Here is a 25,900-nt window from a genome sequence, read left to right as displayed (position 1 = left end):
GTACTATGTATGGCAGAGGCCTTTCACGCACATGTGAGCACCCCAATGTTCACACATTGTAATAACACGGACAGTATGTGAATAAGACAATAGCAAGATAACTTCTCTGAACTGACACATAGAAGCCTTTTCTTAAGCAAAATGGGAGAAAAAATCTACACATTCACGCTAGATCTGTCGACGGTGAAGCGTTGAATGAAGGACATCGGATATCCACTGTTCACCTGAGAGGAATGCATAATTCAGAAAGGGCAGAAAGGGGTATCACATGGAGCCTGGTCCTTCACGCATTCACAGCCATCAGGTTACACTGATACAACCGACCACTTTCCTTCAACTTTTCAACAACATAGCAAGAGAGGAACAGTGAATGACACAATTTTGATTGAGACTGACCTCATGTGAAATGCATAAACACATCCCTCGTTATCTGTCATCTTCCATGTGCTAGGTGCTATTATAACAGGCCACACGGGAACACCAAAGCACTAATGAGGATACCAAAACAGAGTCACACTGAAATTAAAGAGCATTTGGGAATAGAGAAGCATTAAAATACATCCGGATATTGAAATGAAGCCACTTAATGTCACAACGGTTGGTGCACTGTCAAATCTCAGAATCCAATTTACTGTTTTTTTTTCTCCTGTAATGTAATAAAGGCTAACGCTTCAGAAATAATTGTGCTCTTTCTGGTGCAGCTCTGTAACAGCTTTCTGAGTATCTTGCCCCCTGAGCTCGGTTTATTTTCTAGGCCCTGTTAAATTATTTAGGATAATTAGAACTTTTTTTTTTTTTTTATTTGACATGAGAAATTAGCAGACTTTAGACAAAAAGAAAGAAAGAGAAGCAGGCAGTCACATGCACTGATTCAACATTCAGTTCACAGTGCAGCAATGCTCGCAAACTGTGTGTATTAACTAGACTTTTAGCATAACCCAGTATTTGACTGGTCTAAAACCTGAGTTTCTGCTGATGCCATATGTGTAAATACCTCTCTAAGTCCTGTGTTGCACTGGATGGTTTCTTTATACTTCTTTTCTATTTAAATACTGTGTGCTTTGTGTCCTATCCCAATGAATGCCAAAGGTTGCACACACTGCCTTCCATAATGTCTGTGTTAACTCCTTCTTCACCCTCAGGATGCTTCTGTTTTTCATGCTCTTTAAATGGAGGTCAGGGTGAGCTATTGTTAAACACTTAACGTACTCCTTGAAATTAGCATTGTCAACAGTGTGTCTCTGTTTCAACATCATGTGATCCCCCTGCTTCACACTGCAGCTGTATCTTTGAATGGCTGACACAGTGCCCTTCTGTTTACCTCCACCCGGCGTGTTCCCACGTAAAGACCTGTGGCTGGACTGCAAGGGTGTAGGATATTGCTGCATAAATGTTTTTTTTTTTTCCCAGAATGAGCTCTTTAGCATCACCTACTGCTCCTTGTGAGAAGCACAGGCAGCCTTCCTGTTCAACCACATCAGTGTCAAGTTATTGAGAGGTTTGTGGCAATGTGACACCTAAAAGGACGTAATAAAGAGGCAGGAAACTGCACCTGCGAAAGTATCAGCAGGTGACTGTGTTCGCTCTGGGCAGCTTCGTGTATGAGTGCAGGCCTTTTTCACAGAAAACATTTTGACATGTCACAGAGGGGAAAGCACAGGTGTAAATAATAAATCAGTGATGGCTGAATTCCATTTAGCTGCTCCAGTTTCAGGGTATGTGCATGCTGGCTCACTGTCATGCCTTACTGGGACTCTAATTAGAAGAGAGATGTTGATAGTAAGACCTGTGCTATTCCTCATATCACAAGTCCGAATGCCTACTGTTAAACAGGCCTATGAGGCATTTATGGGACATAATAATAATTTTCTCTGGCTAAATAATGACCTGAAACAGGAACTATAACTCTGTTTTTTCCCCAAATGCTACACTTTCCCCTTCATGCCAAGTAATTAACAAGCACACTACAGTAAATCATATTAAATATGAGGAGAGAACATAACTCCCTCTCCTCTTAATCTCGGCAGACTCAGTACCAGCCGTACCCACCCACCCACCCACACCTCTGGCTCTGTTTGGAAAATGATCATGTCAAGAGGCTTTTGAATGAGCCAGGGCCTGCAGAACACTTGCAGTTTAACACAGTGGCCGCAAGATGGTGCTGTGCTTCACTGATTTATTTTACCCCGAGAAGTGCTGGATGGAGACTTGATGCTGAGACTTTGATTTCCTCCAAACGGACATAAAAGCTTCCCTGCTCTGACCTTTTACCTGCTCTAACACATAACCCTGTGTGTGTTTGCAAAAGCAGCTGTTCTGTTCCTAATATAAAACTTGATCACACATTACCAAGCGGGGCTTGCTTGAAAGCTATTAACAATTAAAGAGACCACAGTAGTGGAGCGCATTGGAGAAGGATGTTTTTACATATGTTGCAGCAGTGGTACAAAGTTTCTAAAATGAGCCGTAGCCCAGCTGAGAGGAACATGCTCGTGCAGAAGTCGAAATGACTGGATTGAATGATTCAGTCTTGTTTTGTCCAATCTGTGACTCCACATTTTAAATGATTGCTGCTTGTCAAACACTCTAAAATCCCCATAAATATGTGCTGAAGTCCTGATGAAGCCCACCTTGTTTGGCAGCAGCCGGCGCACATGATGACACAGTGGGATTTGGAGCCGACGCTGGGCAGGCGGCAGCGCGCTGCGGCTCATTCCTGCTTTATAAAACCACGATTGGACAGAGTGAGTCACGTTGTCCGTGGAGCTGTCAGTCTGATGCTGCACCATTGTTCCCCGAGCAGCCGGAAGGAGAGCCTGTTAAAGCGCTGTTATATGCGACAAATTGTGCCGGTTCGCCCTGCTCTATTCCCGGCTCGGCTTTTTCTAATGATCCCGCAGCGGTGGCGGTGAACCGGGACATGGTTTAGAGAGGAATTTGAGAGAGGTCCATTGAAAGAGGGGCGTCATTGACTGGCTGGATGATAATAACGAAATGAATGGTGAGTATGACCAATCTTACATGTGATAGGCCAGTATTTTAACACATGGAAAAATACAGGCCTGTAATCTGTATTTCTAACGTCTTGTCTCTGTTGCATGAATTCACTGGACGTTTGCCTGCTGTTTGGTTCCCTCGATCTGTTGGGACCCATCCCTGCATGGGTCCATTTGTCAAACTCTTTCTGGGCATCACACCTCAGTAGTCACTCTGCTCAAGACATCTGCTGCAACTAGATGGTCACTCAAATGTGAGAATTAACACTAATAGCCTGCCTCTAGACCACGTTTTCTTTGTTCCTCCTTATAGACCATTTTATTGCACATGTCTGAAATAGACCCAGAGCCTGAGGGATGCTGGGTGTTAAAGCTCCTGTGCACTTTATTTTTGAGGTCGCACATGTGTCATACGGGGCCACAGCACTAGGAGCCAGCTGACTGGTGTATGGCCAACTGGCTGAGAAGCTCTCATGCAGACCGTAGGGACAAGAGAGTCTGGTTCCCTGCAGAGCCTCCTGCAGAACAGGCAGAGGAGGCAGAGAGTCTGTTCCCCTCATGCCTCCCTGGGGAGACCCCCATCTCCCCTCCACAGCCTCACCCCCTCCTACCCTCAGCCATGAAAGGAAAGAGTGGCTCACAAAGAGACTGAGATAAAGCTCTGTCAATCATCCAGACATCAGTGCTGAAATTGCAAAGTTTCCCTGACAAAACCTGCATGCTGCTGCTGTGATAACATGTGCATCACAAAATAAAGGCTTTGTGTTCATCTTGTTGTGGCACCTCGTGTTAGCTGGCACAACATGAAACATCATTTAAAGTCACCTTTTGCATGCAGCTCCTTAAAGTGATTACTATCCCTGTGGCTGCAGAGTACATATCACTTACATTTCTCTCCTCTTTTCTTCGCAGAGCTGAGGCAGGTCGCTGCAGTGTAATACATTTTGCTAAAGGTAAGACCACGTCTCCCCCCTCGCTGTCTGAAATATCATGCTGCCAGTCTTCACCACACATTAACATATTGAATTCATGCCTGCGAGATAGATGGTTCAAAGCTCGCACAACTGTTGCTACGCTGCCACAAAAGACCCTCTGATAACAAGATATGATGTGATGTTGATGCAAACAACAGTGTTTAGTCAATACAGACAGCTGCACTATTCTCACTGGATTATACCAGAGAGATGCCTCTGATATCAAAATGATGAAAAGAGGACATATTCTTTCTAGAGTATGCTGTCGTATATGCTTGATTTTTTTTTTTTTTTTGTCTCAAACACAGGGAAATCACAGGCCTTAACATATTTCCAAGGCAGCGACAACTAATGGAGTTTATTTTTACCATTGCTTATGAAGCCACATCATTAGTCACATTAGTGGAATCAAAAGACGCAGTAGCATCCTTGTGTGAACTGGATTTTTGCATATTAGGCTTGAATATGGCAGCGGCAGTATCCTCCCCTGCCTCCTTCACTGCTCCTCCGCCAGCCTCCTTTGTCAGATAGAAAAGGAAGCACCCAACAGTCCATCGTTATGTGCGAAAGCATGCGCTCAAACATGCGACCATGCACACACAATCAGACAACCATTTCCATCTTTGTGATTGGGATCTGAAAGGTGAGGATGGGGAGGGGTGGGCTGTGTGTGTGTGTGTGTGTGTGTGTGTGTGTGTGTGTCTTTGGGGAGTGGGGCCTCTCTTCTTGTGACTGTGTATCCCCCCCCACACCCCTCAATCCATCTGTTTCCTCAATCTATCAGCAGCCAGTCCTCAGAGGAGCAGAATTTAATTAGTACATGTGGCACTGAGTTAAAGGACACTGAAACATTAAGTAGATGTATTTACTTGTGAAAAGCAATATCATTAAGCTGGCTTATTTGAATAAGTGATTCAGCCATGCTGCTATTACATACTGTAGCACAGATGGCTAAAGCTTGATAACAGTCAATGTGGTCCATTAAAGATTCACAGGAAAGGTGTTATGGCTTAACAGCACTAAGGAGAGTCTCTCTGCGGGAGGCTGCTGTGGGTGAATTGTCGGCACACGAAGGTTCACATGCAAGGCCAAATCAATGTTGTTTCCTTTTATGTGGGAGCAACAAGAATTCCTGGCCTTAAGCCTGACCTGGAGGTTTGGAGTCAGGTTTAAGGTCATATATTTCGTCGTATAAAAGCAAGTGATTAAAGAAAGATTCGCTGGATTTGTCATTGTTGTTGTTTTCTGACAAATCCAGTTGGTTGTTGGCACCTTGCTTGACATTTGATTGCCTGGATAAGGTAAATTTCCAAGTTATACATGAAAGAGCATCCCAGTATATATGGAATACAACTGCACAGATTATTTTTGCCGTTTGAGAAAGCTAGCCCTCCTTCCCTCTGCAAGCTACAAACAGAGTACAAACAGAAGATAATTAGTCATATAAATAGAAATAACATGTTGATACAGCTCATTAAGAACATGACCATGAAGAATATGATATAAAAGGTGTCCATATTTACCAGATTTGACCCTTATTGTAGCTTTTATTTTCAATAAAACATCACATCTTTGAAGTGTTTTTCTGGTTAGTTCGGTTAAAGCGAACAGGCAGCTAAAGGCAGGATCACTGTATGTTTGCAGAGCAGGCAGCGTTGTCTCATTTCAGATGGACCGTGGTTTTGATCAGTTGAAATGTTCACAATTCACGTTCTTACAAAACAACCACTGTCTCTCTATGCACTCCTGTTTTTCAGTAATTGTCACTGGTTTATTTGTCGTCTTTCTTCCCAAACGCAGAATTAAAATCCCAAGCATCGCTGACATCTGCAGTAGGTGTGCAGCGTGAACTAATATCAACCTTTTAGATTACAGAGCAGCTTTGTGTGCCTCAGCAGGGTTCAGGAGCTTTTGATGTGACTCTTTTTGTGTCCTTGGCTCCTTCCTGGCTGAGCTCTGGGCTTTCACCGTTCAGGATTGTGCTCTCTTGAGATGTTGCCATGACACCTATTTGGAATCTTTTGTCTGTTGCCAGCTAATTAAGCATTAAAAAAAGCCATTTTTTTTCTCTCATAATGAGTTTTATTTGTCATTGCAGGGTTTGCCACTGCATAAATGCTTAATACAGCCAATATTTATTTGCAAATATTCAGTAAAGATTATATATTTGCATTGATATTGCAAACAAGGAATTACTGGTTCAAACTAAAGGAAGCTCTAATGAAGTAAAACAAGGTGTTTAGGTGAAATCACTTGAGATAAAATGAGGTTATGTCCATTTATTTCCAGTGTTTAAGAAATCAGAGATATGCACTCTGGGATTGTAATTGCTGCTTGTTGTTTGGATGAGAAATGTAATTTAAACTAACGTCTCATGCTCTGTTTTGTGCTGCTTTATGTAAATGTAAAATGGTTTTATGTGAGTGTGTGCTTACTGGTCTATGCTGCCATTATGACCAGGTTTCATTTGTAAAAGAGATATAGCTCAAGAGACTTCCTGCTTAAATAAGTAAAATAAATGAAGTGCATTTAGTGAAGCTCTGATTTAATCTGTTAAAATCCAGATTAGAAGCCTTTTCTTTGTTTTCTCAATTAGCTTCCCCTCAATGAGTGAAAGAGTTTGAAAGGTTTAGATTATTGCACAGGAGAGATTTCAGTATTTCTGTTTTGACTCGGGACTCATTTGGAAAAACTTGATGCCACGCTTAGCAGCACTTGAATCAGATTCTGATGACCATCGGTGCGTTGTTTCATGATGTTCATGATATCTACGGATGTTTTGTCTTACTTTAAAAGTGATTGTTGCATATTTAATGTTCAGTGTTTAATGTTATAGAGGATCTAAGACAAAATTTTCAGTTCATTTTTACAGCCACAAAAAAACTAATTAAAGAGAAAAAAACAATTACTTTAAAATTCAACCTCATTTATGTTATTAAAGGATATCAACATGATATTTTAACATCATGACAGAATTCTAAATTACAAAGAATTTTTTCATCTTAAGGTCAGACTGCAGGTGAATCACCATGAAATTTCCCCAGCTGATAACTTGCATTAACACAAGTACTTTTTGTATTACAAGTTCTCTGAAATGTGATGTTTAAATATGCAAATTATGCATTATCTTACCAAATATGCACACATTTGCATACATTTCCAGAAGTGAAACCTGAACATTGAATAAATTCATGTTCAGGTTTCGTTTCGTTGTATTCGAGTCAAAGGTTTTTAACAGAGGGAAGTTTGGATATCTCTTTTTATCATCACTCCATAAATCACAAAGTACCGTCAACAGCCATAAAATATCCATTTTCAACTATAAATCATGATATATAGATTGAGCATGAGGAAAAACTCCTGTTAAGATAACAGCCTTTAAAGACATGAACAGTAAAAGTCCACACAACAGAACACACAGTACAGGAGAATAGAGTAAAAATAGAAAACACCATGAAACTTCCAGCTGATTACTTACATGAAGACAATTATTTTTGTATAAAATCTAAAATCTGAACTAAAATACACACCTAAATGTGTATTTTAGACGTTGTCTTTCTTGTAGTCTGAAAGAAGACGTGTTATGGGAGCAAACTAGCCCCAAATCTCAAAATTGATTGGCGCATGAAACAGTAGTGTTTTCACCTGTAGTCTCTGTTTTTTTAGTGTATGTTTGAATTATGTTTGCTAAAGGTAACATAAAAATTGTCACATCTTACAGAGTAATGAAGAAACATAGCAACCCATCAGGAATGTGTCCACGCTCTACTGTATAGGTGAAAATTAACATAATTTAATCATGATCATCAGCTCAGAGACATCATCATGTATTTTTGCTTTACAGTCCTGATCGTCACATAGTCGGAGTGTTAATTAAAATCACTGAAACACTGAACAATACGCATTAAATCAGGTGTGTATCCTGGATAACAATTCCCATCGATTTCCCCCCAGAAGCATTTTGTGTCACTTTGTTTTTTTGTTTTTTTTTTACATCACTCTAATTCACCATATACTTTAATCACATGCAGAGCTGGCCTACTTCCCAAATTTTCTGAGATAACAGTGTGAATGTTTTGCATATAAAAAACCGATTCAAGATCTCAACATGATACTGGCTATATATAAATGATAAGGCTTGTCTGCAGAATATGAACCCCACATCCCACAGCTTTCCCAGCCTGTGTGAGAGATGAAAGCAGCCCTGTCTCTATGAAATGCTTTGGCAGCTCTGTTTCTGCCAGCGAACCGGCTTTTGCGAACTTTCAGGTGGCATGGGAAAATATAGTCATAAATAAAATATAGAGGCATGAATAATTTAGGGGAGCATTGTGATTGACATGAGGGTGAGAGCACCTGATTATGCCTCCGCACTGTGTGACTTGAATTACAGCAAATCAAAACATTAGCCTGAATGTGGAGCTCGCTCGTTCGCACTTGTCTGCTGCGACATATTTTGATCGCTGCTTGTAACAACAAAGACGAGAGAGATGCTGGATGAAATGTCTTCTCAGAGATTACACTTCAGCTTAAGCACGAGGCTCTGTTTAATTAAAACACTACTAACGCCGTTGGATGTGAAAAAAACAAAACAAAACAGCATCATCTCAGGAGTCAAATGAGTTCACAAGCTCTCAACAAGAATATTCTCATTCAAGTCTTACAGTAGTGCACTGGCCCCTAATACAGGCAGTGACCTCCAACTCTTCATGATTTAATGTGTTAAAATCAAATGTGTGGCTAGATATGTTCGGGAGCAGCGGCCACCCTTTGCTGTGGACCCACGTGGTTAATAAGGAGCCATGCTTCCTCTATTGTTCTATGAGGAGGAGGAAGAACAGATCAATGATTCCCAGCACTCGGCTGTACTGTAGCTGCAGGAGGGAGGCTGCAGCAGGCATCACCAGGCTGCAGCTCCTCCGTGTGCTGAGTGCTGAGCAGTGGGCTGCCCCCCCCCCCCCCGCCCCCTTCTCTATCCTGCCCCCCTCCCCTCTTTCATGTGTGGAGCAGATCTGTCTGCAGCCTCAGGCAAGTGCAAGTTAACAAATGTACAGAGCGCATGTGAAGGCTCATTTGCATAAATCTGTAGATGTCGCTACATTTCCTTAAACGGATTCCTTTGTGTTTAATTGTTGAATGCTTTCTTTTTCTGCCTTTGTGCATGCGGAATTCTCTCAAAGCTGACTGAGTATGAAGATGGCTGTATTTATCAATTAATGTTATTTATTTGCATAATTTGTCCATCTGAGCTATACTGCAGAACACGTGAGTCGTTTAGGTGCTTTTCTCACGGCTCTGTGTGACAAACGACAGGCCAGCTGCAAATTCGGCAAGATTTTTAGATTCTCCAGCTTAATTACAACGGCACAATTTTCATCTGTTAGGTTTTTAAACGCACGATTTTAACCATCCAACCATGAATTTCTATTTGGTGTGTGATCCCGCGTGTTCTCTGGGGACAGGATGCAAATGACTGTTTATTGTGTTCTTCCTGAGCATGATGGCAGCACGTACAGATTGAAGCGCCCTTGCAAATGCGTTCTACTGTGGCCTTGTGTGTCTGTGCTCTCTCGGTGGCAGGGATCCTCCACTGACATCATCTGTAGCTGTATAATCATCCAGGCCACAGCCTCTCCTCAGGGGAGTCCAGATGAGACCAAGCCTCTCTCTCCATATCTACCTATTTATCTCCCTCTCTATCAGCCTGGCTTTCCCTCTCTCTGCCTCTCTCTCTCTTTCTCTCTCAAGGTTGCCATGTATGGCTGAGTGTGACAACAGTGATGGATGAGTTTGAGCACAACCTCAGACTGGCTGCATGGCCGAGGATCTTTTGTGGTTTCGGGGCTTGTCTTTGCTCTGCGATCCCATCAGTTGGTTCCACTGGAATACACCCTCAGTCACTCGAACAGGGTCAATGAAAAAATGTTTCTCACATTTAAAAAAAAAAGAGAAAGAATTAATAAAAAGATCTGCCAAGCCATCTGGGCTGTATAAATGTGCGCTTCATCACTGTGGAAACACTAGTAGTCTGTGAGGCGACCAGCCATATTGAATGGCATAGGCATTTGGCAGACGCAGATACAGAACAAGGAAGCGAATTTGCAATCTATATCAATCTATACCCACCCAACCGCACCCCTGCCCCCCCCCCCCACACACACACACATTTGGCAGTCGTTCCAAGAGTCTAATGATCCTCCTGGAGGAACTGCGTCGCCTAAAAATTATATTTATATGCAAATACGTAGTGTATACATATGTAACAAACTAATTAGTGATTTATGTATATTCACCTGCAACATGTCATATCAATGCAGATGGGATGTTCATGTAACGTAGGGAAGGTGAGAGTATGCAGGGCGTTTGACTTTCACACTGACTTCGATCATGATGGATGTCAGTGTTGCTATTCGAAACATTTAAAGCTGCAGTGAGCAATTTTGACCACTAGGGGGCAGGAAAAAATGCAGCTGAAGCACGGCTGCCAGTGCCTTCGGCTAATTATTTGATATAGCTAATGTGTCAGCAAACACTTACCCTGATCAAAGTCCTCTGTTCACCCACTCCTGAGCAAACATCTGGGTCTCTAGCTTGCTAAATGCTAAGTGCTTGACTTTCTCCACTATTACCATAACTTTCTATTGCTAACAGACTCTCTGCTGTTTGCTGCTTTTCACTGTATGCTCACATTGACCAACATGGGGGGGGGTGAATTTTAATCATAATCTTAACTTTAACAGATCCATGATCTGAGTATGTTTTCAGGATTTATCTGTCTCTGGGTTTAATAGGAGTGAGAACTGTAAGATTCAACCATATAATCTGAGTCCGGCTGGTGAGCCAAAATTATAATCTTAAAGAGGCTCTAAGATGCATTCAAAATACCACTTAACCGAACCTTAATCAAGCAGTTCTTGTATGAACACATATTACCAAATGTACCTTGCTTGTATTGGTCCTTTCTATTTCTGGAAACAGGTTTTACTGCCGTGATGGTACAGTAAATCGAACATGGATCTGCCATCTTTGTTGTAAGCCTCTCCTTTGTCTTTGTGTGACCTTCTGGAAATATTTTGAGTGTTGCTCCTTCATAAACTCCACTACCGGGCAGATGTCTGTGTAATGTCCTTCCATTTATTGGTGTTTATGTGGAACATTCTGTGGGCGATCCTGATGCTCTCTTTAATATCTAGGTGCCTGCTAGCCAGTATGTAGCCGAGTTTAGTCAGACATTATAACTACATGGCCAATCAGTCCCAGCTGGTGTTTATTGATTGTAGTCAAGCTCCAGTAAATGTTTGTTGCTTCTTACATGCTAACGTTTGTGGATCTTTTTCCTAACGGATGGCCATGATTGTCAGGGGGCTGCTCTGGTATGAATTTTGCACGGCTCTCAGGTGTCTGTACTGCCAAAGTAGGCAAAGTGATCTATACTACATGTGTGGGATGTGGCACAGTCTGGAAGAACTTCTGTCTACTTAATGTTTATGGAGAGTCCAAGTATTTTTTATGCCTTAAATGCACAATGGGTTCACTGCAGATCTTGTTCTCAGCGATGGCAGATTGCGATCTGCATGCTACAGCTTCAGAGTGGAGCTGCCATAGATGGCTGATGGAGACCTGATGGAGACCCCTGCCTTTGGACCGGGTCTGTATGGTATTCGATATGTTCAAATACCATCGCAGTGACATAGCAGTTTTGGGTGCGGATGGATAATGTAATGGGTGTGATGAAGGTGATAAGCAGGGCGGGTGCAGTGATTCATCCTTGGTTCACTCATGTTTTCATTCGTGGCCGCTGCTGCAAAACAGCTGCTGATAGGTTGTTGATAGGTTGACTTAACAATGCTTTTGCACTTTTTATTAACTCATGCACTCCCTCCAAAGGTGCTGTAGCTCTAAAGCTGTGCAAAGGACAGCGGAAATAGGTACTGCAGGATAGTTTTTAATTACAGGTCCTGCATACGTCAGAGTTTACACAAAAGTCAAGCGCTGTTAAATGATTTTTCTCCCGCTTCCACTTTGGTCCTGCTGTGCAGATCAGAAAACAAACATGGTGAATCAACCCATATTTTGTATTCTTTTCTAACATATATACAGTATTTGCTGGGAGAAATAACAAGCACTTTTGTATTCGCTTTTCTGTTCTTAACAATATGACTGTTTGGAGATGTCATTAAAAACATATTTTAGAAATTACCTTTCATCTGTTACAGTGGGAGTTGGGCAGGTCTTTTGCATATGACCTCAATTACAGTATGGGTACACAAATGAATAATTCTAAACCTTGTCTTTGTTTATTTTTGCCAGCTGTCTTCAATTTCCTCCATTGAAATAGGAAAGCCTCTTGAAAGTCAGAGCAAATATAGGTCACCATCACTGGTGCAATGGTGGAACAAATGCCATCTCTCCAGCTTATGTTTTGCATTTTTATGTAATAAAGCAGCATATACTGTATGTGTGATGCTCATGGATGAATCATTAAAGGAATGCAGATGAGGTCATCTAAGAACAAGTTTCATCAAAGGTTGCAGAAGGAGGGATCAGAAGAACAAACAGGTTGAAAAAATGAATATATTGTTTATGCGTTATCACATTACGCTCTCCTTATAACTATTTTTACAGTGAAGCTTAAACCTTTAATTTAATTTTAATGAGCAAAGCCATTTATATTGAAAACACAAAGAGTAAAGGGCACTAGGAAAGAGTTTGATCAGGATGTTTTTGCTCATATTTTCAACTAAACAAGTATGTAACTGATACAAGATGTGAAATGCACTTCAATCAGACACCTATGTCATCCAGATTGGTGGCATTCTTTTTTTGTGTTCATTGAATAGAGGTTTTTAGATAATTGTAAGCAGAAAACCTTGCAACAGCAGTATTCAATGATTCTTTCAATGCTAATATTTAACAGCCTATTCATGGGTCATGATATTGTTTTGTTATTAAACCTGCTTGTTTGGAAATATTTAGTATTGGTTAGAATGGCAGTGATGTTTAGTTGGGACACTACGATAAGCCTACGGAAAATCTGGATGTGTTAAAATAGACGTTTTATTCATTTAAAGTCTTACTGGGTATGAAAATGGCAACAGCAAGCAGTTTAACAGACAGATGGGTTTATGCCTACCTGTGAAGGCAGATGTTGTTCGAGCAAAGATAGCGGCTTTGCCTTCCATCCAGCCTAGAACTCAACCCCACCGATCCAGCAGACCTGTTAGTATGACATACATACAGAGAGAGAGAGAGAGAGAGAGAGAGAGAGAGAGAGAGAGAGAGAGAGAGAGAGAGCGATATTAACTGTGACATGAACAAACAGACCTGTCATTTAGATTAAAAGTATGATGATGAGGACATCAGACTTTCATTAGTCTGATCAGTTACATCAGAGTAGCATTTATCTAAAGTGGCTGGAGAGAACACGGACAATGGTACAGCAATCCAGGCCAACTGTGTGTTTATATGGAGTCAGAAGTACTCACATAGGGTGGACAAAATAAATTAGAAGTATTTTTCTTTCCAACTTTCTGGGCTGTATTAGACTGAACAGGTGTTCCTGTTGTTGTGTCTCCCCCCTGTGGGTATGGGATGTGTATCTTGTTGCTGCTGCAGTTGTGTTAGCATGCTTCTGATTCAGCCATAATTGCCGAGTGTAATCTCTGAGTGCTCAGCAGAGTCTGTCAGAGGACAGTCAGTTCACTTCCACCGGTTTCCTGTGTGCAGACCGCATTTTGTAAAGGAGCCATTTCAGAAGCCAAAGTCACTCTTAGAAGGGATATAAACCCTTAAATGATACAGTATTCCCGCTGCCACCAGCACCACTACTACTCCTACTGAATTTACACAGCACAGGGTAACCTCTTACTGTTGATAAAGCTGTGATTCACATCTATGAAGATCTTCAAAGGTACAAGACCAAATGAACTCATTGCTGCTCGTTAATGCGGCTCACACTGTGGCTGGGCGATGTTACATAGTACACAAGAGAGAGACGTTATGTGCAGTGTTACAGCAAGAGGGATGGAGGAGGAGTGCAGTGCTGCCAAGGCGAGGTTCAGTGAGGACACTGATGAGGATGCAGAACATTGCAGGGTTGAGTGACATTTGTTTTTCTGAAAGTTGCAAAGAAACAACACAAACGCTTTCACGTAAGATAGTCAATAAATGTTGACGTTTATAGACATTGCACATATGACCTACAGCAAATCTGCAATGGATCCGAATGCAGTCCACTTAAGGGTCATTAAAAATTCAAATGTAAGGCTCTGAGTGAATGCTGAGTAGCATTGTTGCTAACTATACTGTACTGTACTATTCTTACCTACTGTGTTGCATGCAGTGTTTGTGCTCAGAAGCTGTCATTTGTCAGTAAAGACTGTAACGCTGTGCCGGCTGTAAAAATCCTCTAGGCTTGATGCTATTCCTGCACGAGGAAGCGCAGTACCTTTTTATGTTGACACACAGTCCGACTGAATGAAAGAATGATATAATGGCTCCCTGTCTGCACAAGCTGAGGCCCCACCAACTCTTCTGCAGAACTTCCTGGCGTAGGAAGTGTTGGGAGCACATTCACTACAGTGCTGACAAATCTGATTTCCTGTGGATGAAGTAGTACATGTTGATATTCTCCTGTCAGCCTCTTGCAGGTATATAACTCTCAAGCTAATTTTCTGCACACAGCTGGATGATTACCAGTATTTTAACACAGACAGTGTGTGATGTTCTGTCTTTAAATTCAGTTTATCCTGGATTGCTTGTCTTCATAAGTCATGTAAGCTTTTGTTTTGTAGTGTTATGCTCTCTTGATGGTAGTATTATGTTTTTCTTGGCATTAGATGTTTCCCTTTTTCCTTTTCTTTGCCCCTCTCTATCCTTTCCACCTCCCTAGCCTCTCTCACTCCACCTCTTCCTCATTCTCCCCCTCCCCTTTACTAGTCCCCTCTGAATCCCCTCCTCTCTGCATCTCTGTTCTACCCCCCACCCCCTGTTCCCACCGCCCTGCATCTCCCAAATGCTCCCCCCATCCATTTCTCCAACATTCTGTCTTTCTCCCTCTTTCTGACCCCCCCTCCATACCTCTGCCTCCTCCTCCTCCCCCCTCCTCGTCCTCCTCCCCTTCCCCAGCTCATGTTGGTAAAAATATCTGCAGACAGCAGGAGCAGAGGCACGCCTGACTCTCTCTCTCTCAGACATCCCACCCATGTGATCTCACAGGCTGCCTCTGCTCTGCTCCACTCTGCTCCAGTCAGGCTCCTGCCTTTCAGCCGGCTGCAGCTAATGAGCCTTTGTGTGGTCAAAGAGAGAGAGAGAGAGAGAGAGAGAAAGAGAAAGAGAGGAACACAGTGACAGACAGGGAGTTAAAGTGAGAAAGACTGTCGTCTTGCAACAATAAAAGCATATGGTACCAACAGTGCAGTCAGAGCTGGAAAATTACAAGTCTCTCTCACACTCCTGCACCCTTTTTTCTCATGCCTGTGGAGCTCAGGGGTCGCTGCAAGTCAGTGGACTGAAACAAAATGGGAACCTCTTCATTCATCATGTTTCAGCTTTTTTGAATAGCCACATTTATGATTGTGTGGCTGTGCTGCTGTGAGAAGAGGTGAAAGGAGTCACAGTCTTGCCAGTGGATACAGGTCAGTTGTTCCTGTGAGGGCCGGCACACAGAAAACTGTAGTCTGGTCATCATAGGACTGATGTGTCATGACTTGCTCCAGATGCCATAGGCTTGTTGGCATCACTCGGGATGAGTGTTTTGAGCCTTGTGTTGTCACATTGATTCACTGTGATTGTGGGAACCTTGTGAATGACGAGGGGAAAAATAATTGTATTCACAATGCAAGTGTGCTACAGTGCCGCGAGCGCTGTTGATTAAGGACAAGAGTTGGTTTCCACAGTTGATGTGTGTGCACAGGGAGGCAAACACAGGGAGGGGCTTTCCAAGCTGGATTTTGCTGCATTATTTTCTCTGGGATTTTCTCCCTTGTACCATAGTGTATGCTACCCGGCCATGATTAGTGGTAAGGCAACAGTGAAGACAAAGAAAGAGCTGTTGGAGAGGAGCAACAATCTCTGGTTTTCATTTAGCCGCGATGAAAGATATTCACTCTCGATCACCCACAGCTCTGTGGCTTATGATGTCATGCCCATCCAGTGTCGAGATTTGAACTTTTCATGCTGTCATGACAAAAAAGCAAATGGAGCAGTAATGCATTCGTCCAAGAGAAGAATTGTGCCAAATGCATAAACGTCATTTGCTTAGACACTAACTTCATTTGCTCAAACACTGCTGTTTCAGTGTGAAGAACCAGTATATACAGTATGTAACGCTGGAGACACGGCCACATGAGAAAGCACTAGTTGAGAGAGTACATTAGAATCTCCATGGAAACCATTTTTGGCATCAAAGCCTGGTGCAGCATCAGCTGAGGGCTAAGCATACAAATAGGTTTCCAACAATGGTATCTAATTAGGACCCTCGCTAGGAAATGGTCTAAAATTGCACAGGTCATTTCTGGTGGAAATTTCCACTCCTGTTTGCCAACAAGTGAAGAGGATTGTGAAATAAATGTGTTTCCTTGCTGTTTTGATGTGAAATTAGCGGCTTCTGACCATCAACATTTTGAATGTCACAAGACTAATTTGATATATTTCAGGATCAGTTCATTAGTTAATCTCATTATGTTGTGTCAATCACTCAGAGGAGGGGGTAGATTGATGCTTTCCTTTCAGCCTGCTCAGTTATTGGCTTTACACAATCACAAACAGCTCCTGCTCATGATACAGCCTCTTGCAGATTTCACTTCCAAATTAACATCAATTCTTTCTGAAGAGAAATCTTTTCTGTGCGGTAGCCCTGACAGACTCCTCTCTCCTCCACTCTCTCTCCCAGGATGCCTCACATTCCTTAGTTGTAGGTAGAGTTGTTGACTCTGGAGGTTCTCCAAATGCTGGCGGTGCCATGTCACCGTGCTGAACAAGCACAGCCTCCTGGGAACAATGACCCTCTTGCTGGCAGCGCTACTCCTCTCTGGGTTGCACCTCTTTCTCTCAGGCGGCACGTCTCTCAGGCAGCATTTGCATCTGTAATGACTCGATAGCAGAGACCAGATGAAACACTGTGGCTGTCTGTGAATGGAACTCCCCCACAAGCTGCTCTGGCAGATAGACAGAGTGGGACTGGGTGAAGATGCATGCTGTCTTTACTGATTCCAGTTTCCAAGAAAGAAAGCAGTGAGGGAAAAGCTGCCAGTCACAGCAAACCTTGCTGTGCTACAGCAGCACTGTTGTGTTATTGGGCTTATTTTGAAATGTGACATGACGTTCCAGCTGCTGCTATTAAAACAGGGAACACACGGCGATTCGGCTTAATGCATTAACAGAATACATTTTCAGCAGTGTCTGATATTGCGAATGGTGATTGACATTAAATAAATCCTGCAGTATTACAATCCATTACCCTTTGAAGAAGAATGGCTTGATGTGATTCAAAGAGAAAAGGCTGGAATCAAAATAATAAATTGTTTGACAGTTACAATGCAGTCGTTATTAGAGCCAGTTTCAGTGTAGTTGACTGAGCTTGTTCTTGTTTATTTGTCTAATTGCATCATCAGTCAGAGGGAGTTAATGGCCCCTCTCAATTGACACTGAAGTGGTCCGTAGCACTTCTGTTACAACAGCCTCTGTATGAAGAGCAGCAACCACAAACATTTAGCTGCACCTGCACGGTTATCACTGCTAGGTCTGTAGCTGCGATATAATCTCTTGGTCCATTTTTAGCTATTATATGTGCTGTGTTTTATGATACATCATTATTGACTGTAGCATATTATAACCCGTCACAGTATGAATTTTTTCCTCTGCCATGCGGTGACTGTAGCTACATCCACTTGAAGCTTTTCCTTGTTTTTTCTGTAGGAAGTGTCTGACCTAACAGAAGCTCATTACAGATGACAGGATGTCACTCATTATGCTGTCAACAGCATCACCTATTCCTCCTGTAGCACCGCACGATGTGTGATATATGTACAAATCAGTGAACAAGCCAGTGAATGGTTTTTTCTTTAAATCAGCAATTAAATGCAATAACGTAGAATTGTGCATAATAAATACAATATTCTTTGTACAGATTTCACCCTGACCGCTAGCAGTGCAAGACAAGTTGCTCCAGTCTCTTTTTTTCTCTAGCCTCTCAATCAAAGACAGTGGAATGAACTTCCTGTTAGGCAGACGTAGTATGTAATTAGCAGCTTTCTCCTTCCATCTCAGCTCCTTTGTGCCAAGGTGATCAATCGCCCAGGGAACGCCTGGGAGCTGGGATAGCAGCAGGAGAGATTGTATGTGTATGTGAAGGGAGGAGGGGGAGAGTCTCGTTGCTAATTGAGTGTATTGAGGATTATGAAGGCCCTAAACTGGATATTAAATAATGTGTGGCCCCTCCGCTGTCTTTTTCGGTTTCAGGTGCAGATGCGGCGGGCCATGAGCGGAATACTGAAGAGGAAATTTGAGGAGGTGGAAGCCTCCTCCTCCCCGTGCTCTTCCTTGCGGGAGTCTGATGATGAGGTCTCCTGCAGTGAGAGTGGGGATAGCAGTGACAGTGTCAACCCCTCCGCCTCAGGCCCTTTCACCCGTGAGTGCCTGTGCCTTTTAAATTCATCCATTGTGCTCAGTGTGGCTAACGTGTGCTATTGACAGTAAGATTAATGTCATCATTTCATCTCAAGGAAAACAAATCTAAAGCAAATGTGGAAGGGGATTTTTTAATCAAGATGGGAATAACAGTCAGAGAGAAGCTGATTTTGTAGCTTACAGTCATTGCAGGATGCAGGTCAAAGAAAACAGATCTGCATTTCTGGTGATAAGGGAGTGTAATATGAATTTACAGTCAAAGCTGTGCAGAGCAGACGAGACGAGACGAGAGGAGGCTGACTGACGCTAAGAGTCTCGTGTTGTAATATAGGGGAAGGATGCACAGGCTGCGTCCCTCATTAAGAACAGCATTAGTGCACAGGCTCAGCCAGATGAATGAGCTGGTGCAGTCTCAAGCTGTGCGTGTGCTATGCTGTTGGCACTGTACATGTAAATGTACTGCTCTCTAAAAACACGTCATTATTATTGTAGTTATCAGCTTCTTCTTCTTCTTCTGATTATTATTATTATTATTGCAGGAGGGGGTTGTGGGTTTTAATGTTTGCATAAACCAAAACATTTGCAAATGCACAGTCAAAATTAGACAATGAGATGATGCATGGTGAATATTTTGACAGATATTAAATTAGATTATTTTCTTGATTAATCGTTTGATCTATGAAATGTTTAGCTGTGAAAAATGCCATGTCACAAGTCCCAACCCGAACAATATTCAGTTTACTATAATTCAAAATAGAGAAAAGCTACAAATCTTCACATTAAAGAAGCAAAAGCCAAATGGACTTACGATTAAATGATTATCAGCATAGTTGGAGACTGATTTTCTCTCAATTAGCTGTTTCAGCTGTAGCTAAGATTAAATACATCTTAACACGATCTAGATGTAAATTGACTAAAATGGGGCAACAGCTGCACATGTGCAAAGCTTGTTTTGGTTTTTGGTTATATAGTCACAGCTGAGATTCTGTGCTTCCGTGCTTTGCTTTTTAATATATAAATGCTTCAAAAGAGGTCTGCTACGGAGAGACTCCACTGTTTTGGACAACAGCTCGGCTTGAACTGACTTTGTATGAAAGAATGCAGTCTGAATTGAAGATAAACCAACCACAGAAGACACGTCTGCTCTGCGGGTTCAAAAACACACTGAAGTCATCACTAATAAATAAGACGTGCACGTGTGAATCCTAATGTCTGAGAGCAGAGATAGAATGTGAGTGAAATAGATAATGCAGTTGTAGTTTATTAATCCTTCTGGGGGATTATGAAAGCAGCCTGATACCTGGTGACAAATAAGTCTTAATAATGCAGCAGAGAGGAGTCACGTTTAGACAGCATGTATGTGTATGTGCACAATTTGGCGACTTTAGTTCTGATTGAAGTCAACAACTAAACGTGTGTTTTGATGATTGTTTTTTAATCTGTGTGAATGACGTGCAGATGGGTGACATGGCCCCCTCCCCGCAGCGAGACTTAAGTAGGGTGCTGCGTCTCTAGTGGCTGAGCGTGGCCTCTGTGTCAGCGGCAGCTGCTGGTAGCTAACAGCAACGAGGGAGCTGTGCAATATGAAGACTTCTCCCCTGTGAAGTGACATGTGAATGTACACAGAGAGAGAGAGAGATGCAACTAGACCCGCAACACTCAGTCAATTAATGGATTAGTCGATTGAAAGAAATTTAATTGGCAACAATTTTGTTAATAGATTAGTCTTGTTTCAAGCAAGAATGTCAAACATTTGCTGCCTCCAGCTTCTTAAATGCAAAGATTTTCTGCTGTTCTTTGTTCATGTATGACTGTAAATGAAGAGTCTTTGGGTTTTGGATTGTTGGTTGGACAAAAGAAGCAAATCGAAGATGTCACTTTAGGCTCTGGGAAATTGTGATGAACATTTTTTAGAAGTGTTTGACTAAATGATTAATTGATTAATCATGAAAATTATCAATAATGAAAATAATCACTAGTTGCAGACTCAGATGGAACAATTAAGTCCTGAGTGGTTTTGCATCCCATGCTGTTCTGTTATGGAGAGGAGGAAAAACGTGTGTAATGTGTTTGTTTTTTGGAGTGACTGAGAAACAGTCAAATCTCAATCTGGGAGTCTTTCAAGGCTAGAGGAACACTTGATGATGATAGCTCACAAAACTGTGAAAAATACCTGTGAGATGTTTTTTTTTTTTTCTTATAGGCTTTAATATAGTCACCCTCAGAAAAAAGCTGATTACATGGACCTCAACATCTGTTCGCTGCTTTGACACCTAAAACAAGATGATAGCTGTTTGCATTTCATAGGAAGCTCAGCTCCGTCTGACAGATCTCCATCTGTAATGAAATGCATTGTCCCTCTTGCGTGGGGTGGAGAGCAGTTGGAACCAGATGGTTTCTATTTGTCCTGTCTGTCTGATATGGGGTGAACGCTGGGAACACTGCTTCTGTGAACCAGCGCTCTTCATCTCTGGGCCAGGCAGGGGATTATTTATGCTCCACCGTTGCCCTCCTCTCTCCCCTCCCTCTCGGAGAGCTCTCCTTAAAAAGACACACTGAGGACTTGCATGCCGAGCGGAAGCACGGAGCTGTGATGAAATCCTCCCCTACAAAGCTGTGCTAAGATATGTAGAAGCTCGCTGTAAAGCTGGCAAGAAAGAATTCCTCATATTTCATGCATTTAAGGACAATACTCTCTGCAAGTGTCTGTCCCACATTTTACCATGAAAATGTCACTTATCTTAACAGGCTTTACATGGCTATAAAACAGTTATGCGCCAACATGAAAGAACGTAGAAATGATAAAAAGAAACATCAACTGTGCTGAAAGTGTTCTTCATGCAGTGCGAACCTTAAATTCTTTCCACATTGGAGTAATGAATTGTCAAAAACACTCCGAGATGACATGTTAAAAAAAATGCTACATGCGACGATTCCCATTTTCCCTTGCAGCTGACTCCATACTGAAAAGAGAGAAGCGCCTGCGGACGAGGAGGGTGCATTTTGAGAATGTGACAGTGTACTACTTCAGCCGGCGGCAGGGCTTCACCAGCGTGCCCAGCCAGGGAGGCAGCACGCTGGGCATGTCCAACAGGCACAGCTGGATCAGGCAGTACTCCCTGGGTGAATTTGCCCTGGAGCAGGAGAGGATCCACAGAGACATGCTCAGAGATCACCTGAAGGAGGAGAAACTCAACTCAATCAAACTCAAGGTAAATGATTTCTAATTTGATAAACGTTTCCCCCCAAAGGATTTTGTGAGCATTATTCAGCAGGTATCAGTATCAAACATGTAAAGAATTTGAAAGGACTGTGGTTTGACAGATTCTTTGTCAATGCGCTTTGGCTCTTTGTTCCCTCGCCTTTATAAAAATGGCTCGGATGCGGTTCCCTCTTGTTTTCAGCTGACTAAGAACGGCACAGTGGAGTCTGAGGAGGCCAACACGCTCACGGCAGAGGACATCTCTGACGATGACATCGATCTGGACAACACAGAGGTAGACGAGTATTTCTTCCTGCAGCCTCTTACCACTAAAAAGCGCCGGGCACTGCTGCGCTCCTCTGGGGTGAAGAAGATTGACGTGGAAGAGAAACATGAACTGCGAGCTATCCGGATGTCCAGAGAGGACTGCGGCTGTGATTGCAGAGTCTTCTGTGACCCAGAGACCTGTGCCTGCAGCATCGCAGGGATCAAGTGCCAGGTAAATCCCATGACGCGCATGTCTTTCAGGTTTCGTAAACAGAAAACAATTCTGCACAGTTAAAGGGAAGGTAGAGGGATCAGTGACTGATATTGTGTATGAAAGGAAGCACTTCATGTCCTGATCACATCACACAGGTCATCTGCTTGAAATCACATGAATGGCTCAGTAAATGCTATGTCTTCCTCAGGTGGACCGTATGTCATTTCCATGTGGCTGCACTAAAGAGGGCTGCAGCAATTCAACTGGGAGAGTGGAGTTTAACCCCATCCGTGTTCGGACCCATTTCTTGCACACCATAATGAAGCTGGAGCTGGAGAAGAGTCGCGAGCAGCAGCAGGCGTCTCCCACCAACGGTTACCATAGCGAAACCAACGACCTGGCAAGCGGAAACCCTCTCGTTCAGTCCCAGCACCGGTTGGAGTACTCTCTGTCCGACGCCGTTCCACAGACCGCCAGCATGCACCTGCAGGCCGCAGACGAGATGGAGGAGCCGCTGGACGAGGATGACGAGGAAGAAGACGAAGAAGATGAGGAGGAGGAAGAGGAGGAGGAGGAGGAGGAGGAGGAGGAGGAGAATGAAGACGATGAGGAGGATGAGGAGGATAGTAGCAGCGTTTGCAGCGGGCTGTCTGACTCCAGCACCCAGAGCTTAGCTAACAGCGACTCTGAGGACGAGGAGGAGGACGATGAGGATGAGGAGAAGTCTGAGAACTTTCAGGACGACATGACAACCCCGGCGGTGTCTCATACTGAAGTGGTCCCCTTGTCCTCTGTGCTGTGCTACAGCGATGGCTCTGTGGCGCATGATAACCACATGAACGGAAACACTTACTTAATGAACTCTTCTTCGGCTGAGTACTATCAGCTGGGGAGCTCCAGTGCCGTCTCCAACGGCCAATCAAGCCAACCCAGTAAACCCTACGGGGAAGCCTTAGCATTCCAAGATCCAGTCAGCACGAGCAACGGCAGCGTGGCCGAAGGACCATTCAACATGTCTGCTGAGCAGTACACAGACTACTCGAATCAGGCTGAGGAACAGTACACAGCGAGTCACCATTTCGCTCTGACTAACGGTGCTCCCGCCGCCCCCCTGACCTGCTACACCCCCGATCAGGAGAAGAAGGCGCTGTCCAAAGCAGCGTTTGCGGAGCAGCCTGACAACCAGAACCAGGCGCAGTTTCAAAACTACCTGAACAATAACACCCAGGGTCCCTTCAGCAGCCACAGCACGTGTATGACAGCCGAGCAGCCGCAGCAAGAGTCCGGCGTCAACGGACATTCTGACCTGACCTTACTAGCAAACAATACGAAGACCCTCCCTTTACCAGACCATTGCCCCGAGGTCACAGCCATTTAGTGGGCCTCACCTTTCCAAGTGTTCTTTCATTATTATGTCTTAACTTGAGCCTGACCAAGTGGCATTTTAAGGGAACATAATGATGGCCTTTTTGCATTATCTGACCTTAAATTTCAAAGCAATTTACAGCACCGTAGTACATTTTCATCTGTAATCATAAAGCCATACGTTCATGATGGAAATGTTTTCGAGGAATGATTCACTCCCGGGGGTTTCCTGAAGGTTTACAGCGTGTGCTTCACTGCACGACAGAACACATCCAAAACACTTCAAACATCAGTTATGTCATGCTGTGCAATGTATCTTGTAATTTCAGATGTAAAGTTCTAGTTTTAAGCAGATATTGTACTGTAGATGGAACTTTTCTATGTCCACTGTATGTGTCAAATGTGCAAAAAAAAAGGTTTATTGTATTTATTGTTTCTGAATTACGTGTATACGTATATATTGTAAATGTTTTGATAACAATACGCATGCTGTTTTTGGGAATCTCAGTAACATTTAGAGAAAAAAACGCCATTGTTTTATAAAAAAAAAATGTGTTGTATACATAATGTACATTTCTCTTCTTTTTGTCACTATTATATGTTTTTCTATGGTTTTGAAAAGCATGAAAAAGCCTGAATTCTTATTTGTATGTTTGGAATACAATATCAATAGCATAAAATGTCAGAAATCAGCCTTTTGCACTTATGTGTGGGGGTCCAGTGGCATGCAGATGGTTTTAACTCATAAACGCTTGAATGGTGGAAAACAATGGCCCCTCATTTGTTTTTGTTCTTTTCCTCACCGTTCACTCTTAGAACAACATGATTTGCAGATGCCACCACAAATTTAGATGTATTCTTTGAAGCATTTCATTGATACAGGGATATTAATAAAGTAGCACTTTGTCATTTCTCCAAAAGGATGAGAGGAACAGATCACTATCTTTATCATTAAATTAGCAAAATAGAGTTCATTTGAAAACCATCAGTAAGCAGTCTCCATCGAAGTCCTGGAGACAAAATATTGACGCAAACTAATGTGTCAGTATTTCAGAACTGAACTGGTTATAGGATTTCTGTTTTTGAATGCTGTATGAGATACATTCCACTGTCTAATAACCTGAGATGTTTATTTATGTGGATCCAAGAATGATGTCAATTTGTTCTATTGAAGTGTTTCGTGCAATAGTTTGAGGGTTTCTAATAATAGGCATTCCCTTTTAGAGAGAATCCTCACTAAAGTGGACTGAGATTACTTTTAATTGACTGACACGGTGCTTAATATTGTATTTAAAGCACCATTAGTTTAATAAATAAGAATATGCCACAGTTTTAATCTCTGTATATGGGGGAAACAAATGTTCAAGGTTGACAATCAAAGCTTATTATCAAACTTGAGTCATATCAGTAATTAACAGCTGACTCCTGAGTCCCATGAGCCATCGAAAATGACTTAACAGGTTGATTTTTTTAAAAACCAAAAATCTGTAAATAACCTTTTAACACATATTTATAAAATCAGTGGCAAAAAGGAAATTGGAGTGACTGCTAAACAATTGGGGGACTGCAATAATTTAGTGAGTAGTATTACTGTAACACGTTGCTGAAATTCTTCGCTCCTGCATGAGTACAGATATTTGTCCCCCTTCCAAGCTTGCAAACATCTGCCCGTATTTTCTAATCAGAAGGGTCAGTACTGGAGTCATGGTGGTTCTGTGTGACTGTCGAGTAGCTGGGACCTCTCATGCCACCTCAGTGGTACAAAGGAAGTGTACAGACTGCTTTCAGGCAATCAGTGGCATCAACATAGTACATATTAATTGTGCCAAAGCATACAGTGAGAGAAGGCTAGATACAAGGACGCTGCATCCACTTAAGAAATCTTGTGTTTGATTTTTATTTTCCAGTATTTATTATGAATGATATATTGAAATGTGTATTTATTGTGGTTTACTAAAAGTCTGTATTGAGTAAATTGATTCACTATCTTAAAACTGACTTTTGTTTCATGCTGGTTGTGAGTTGTAAAGCTTCATGTGCCTGATTTATTCTGTTCTCTTTCTTATTCTGTGAAATGCATACGTTTTGCACAAAATGGTTTTTTTTTTTCAGTGTGTTTCATTTTCCAACTGTAGATAGATCCAACTTCAATCTCAGTTGTTTCATTTTTAACATGGTTTTGAAATAAATTGAATTAAAATTGCTAAAAATGTTAGTCAACGTTGTACAGGTCAGTGATTTCTTGGTGCAAAGC

General features: G+C 42.4%; 1 protein-coding gene across 2 annotated transcripts; it reads left to right on the top strand.

Moving 5' to 3' along the window:
• The first annotated feature begins 2,784 nt into the window (after positions 1-2,784).
• On the top strand, positions 2,785-25,861 carry csrnp3 (cysteine-serine-rich nuclear protein 3). 2 transcript variants are annotated; one of them, XM_076746485.1, is made up of 6 exons: positions 2,785-3,001; positions 3,909-3,949; positions 18,431-18,599; positions 21,551-21,810; positions 22,003-22,299; positions 22,490-25,861. In XM_076746485.1, exons 3-6 carry the CDS (start codon positions 18,437-18,439, stop codon positions 23,657-23,659), a joined length of 1,890 nt encoding a protein of 629 aa, XP_076602600.1. In that variant the 5' UTR covers positions 2,785-3,001; positions 3,909-3,949; positions 18,431-18,436; the 3' UTR covers positions 23,660-25,861. The 2 variants fall into 2 exon arrangements, with proteins under 2 accessions (XP_076602600.1, XP_076602601.1); XM_076746486.1 differs by lacking the exons at positions 2,785-3,001; positions 3,909-3,949 and adding an exon at positions 15,217-15,606.
• The last annotated feature ends 39 nt before the right edge of the window (positions 25,862-25,900 follow it).

Source organism: Chaetodon auriga, chromosome 13, assembly GCF_051107435.1.
Source record: "Chaetodon auriga isolate fChaAug3 chromosome 13, fChaAug3.hap1, whole genome shotgun sequence".
NCBI classification, from domain to species: Eukaryota; Metazoa; Chordata; class Actinopteri; order Chaetodontiformes; family Chaetodontidae; genus Chaetodon; species Chaetodon auriga.
The sequence above is the reverse complement of the archived record's forward strand: the minus strand, read 5'-3'. Positions and strand labels throughout refer to the sequence as shown.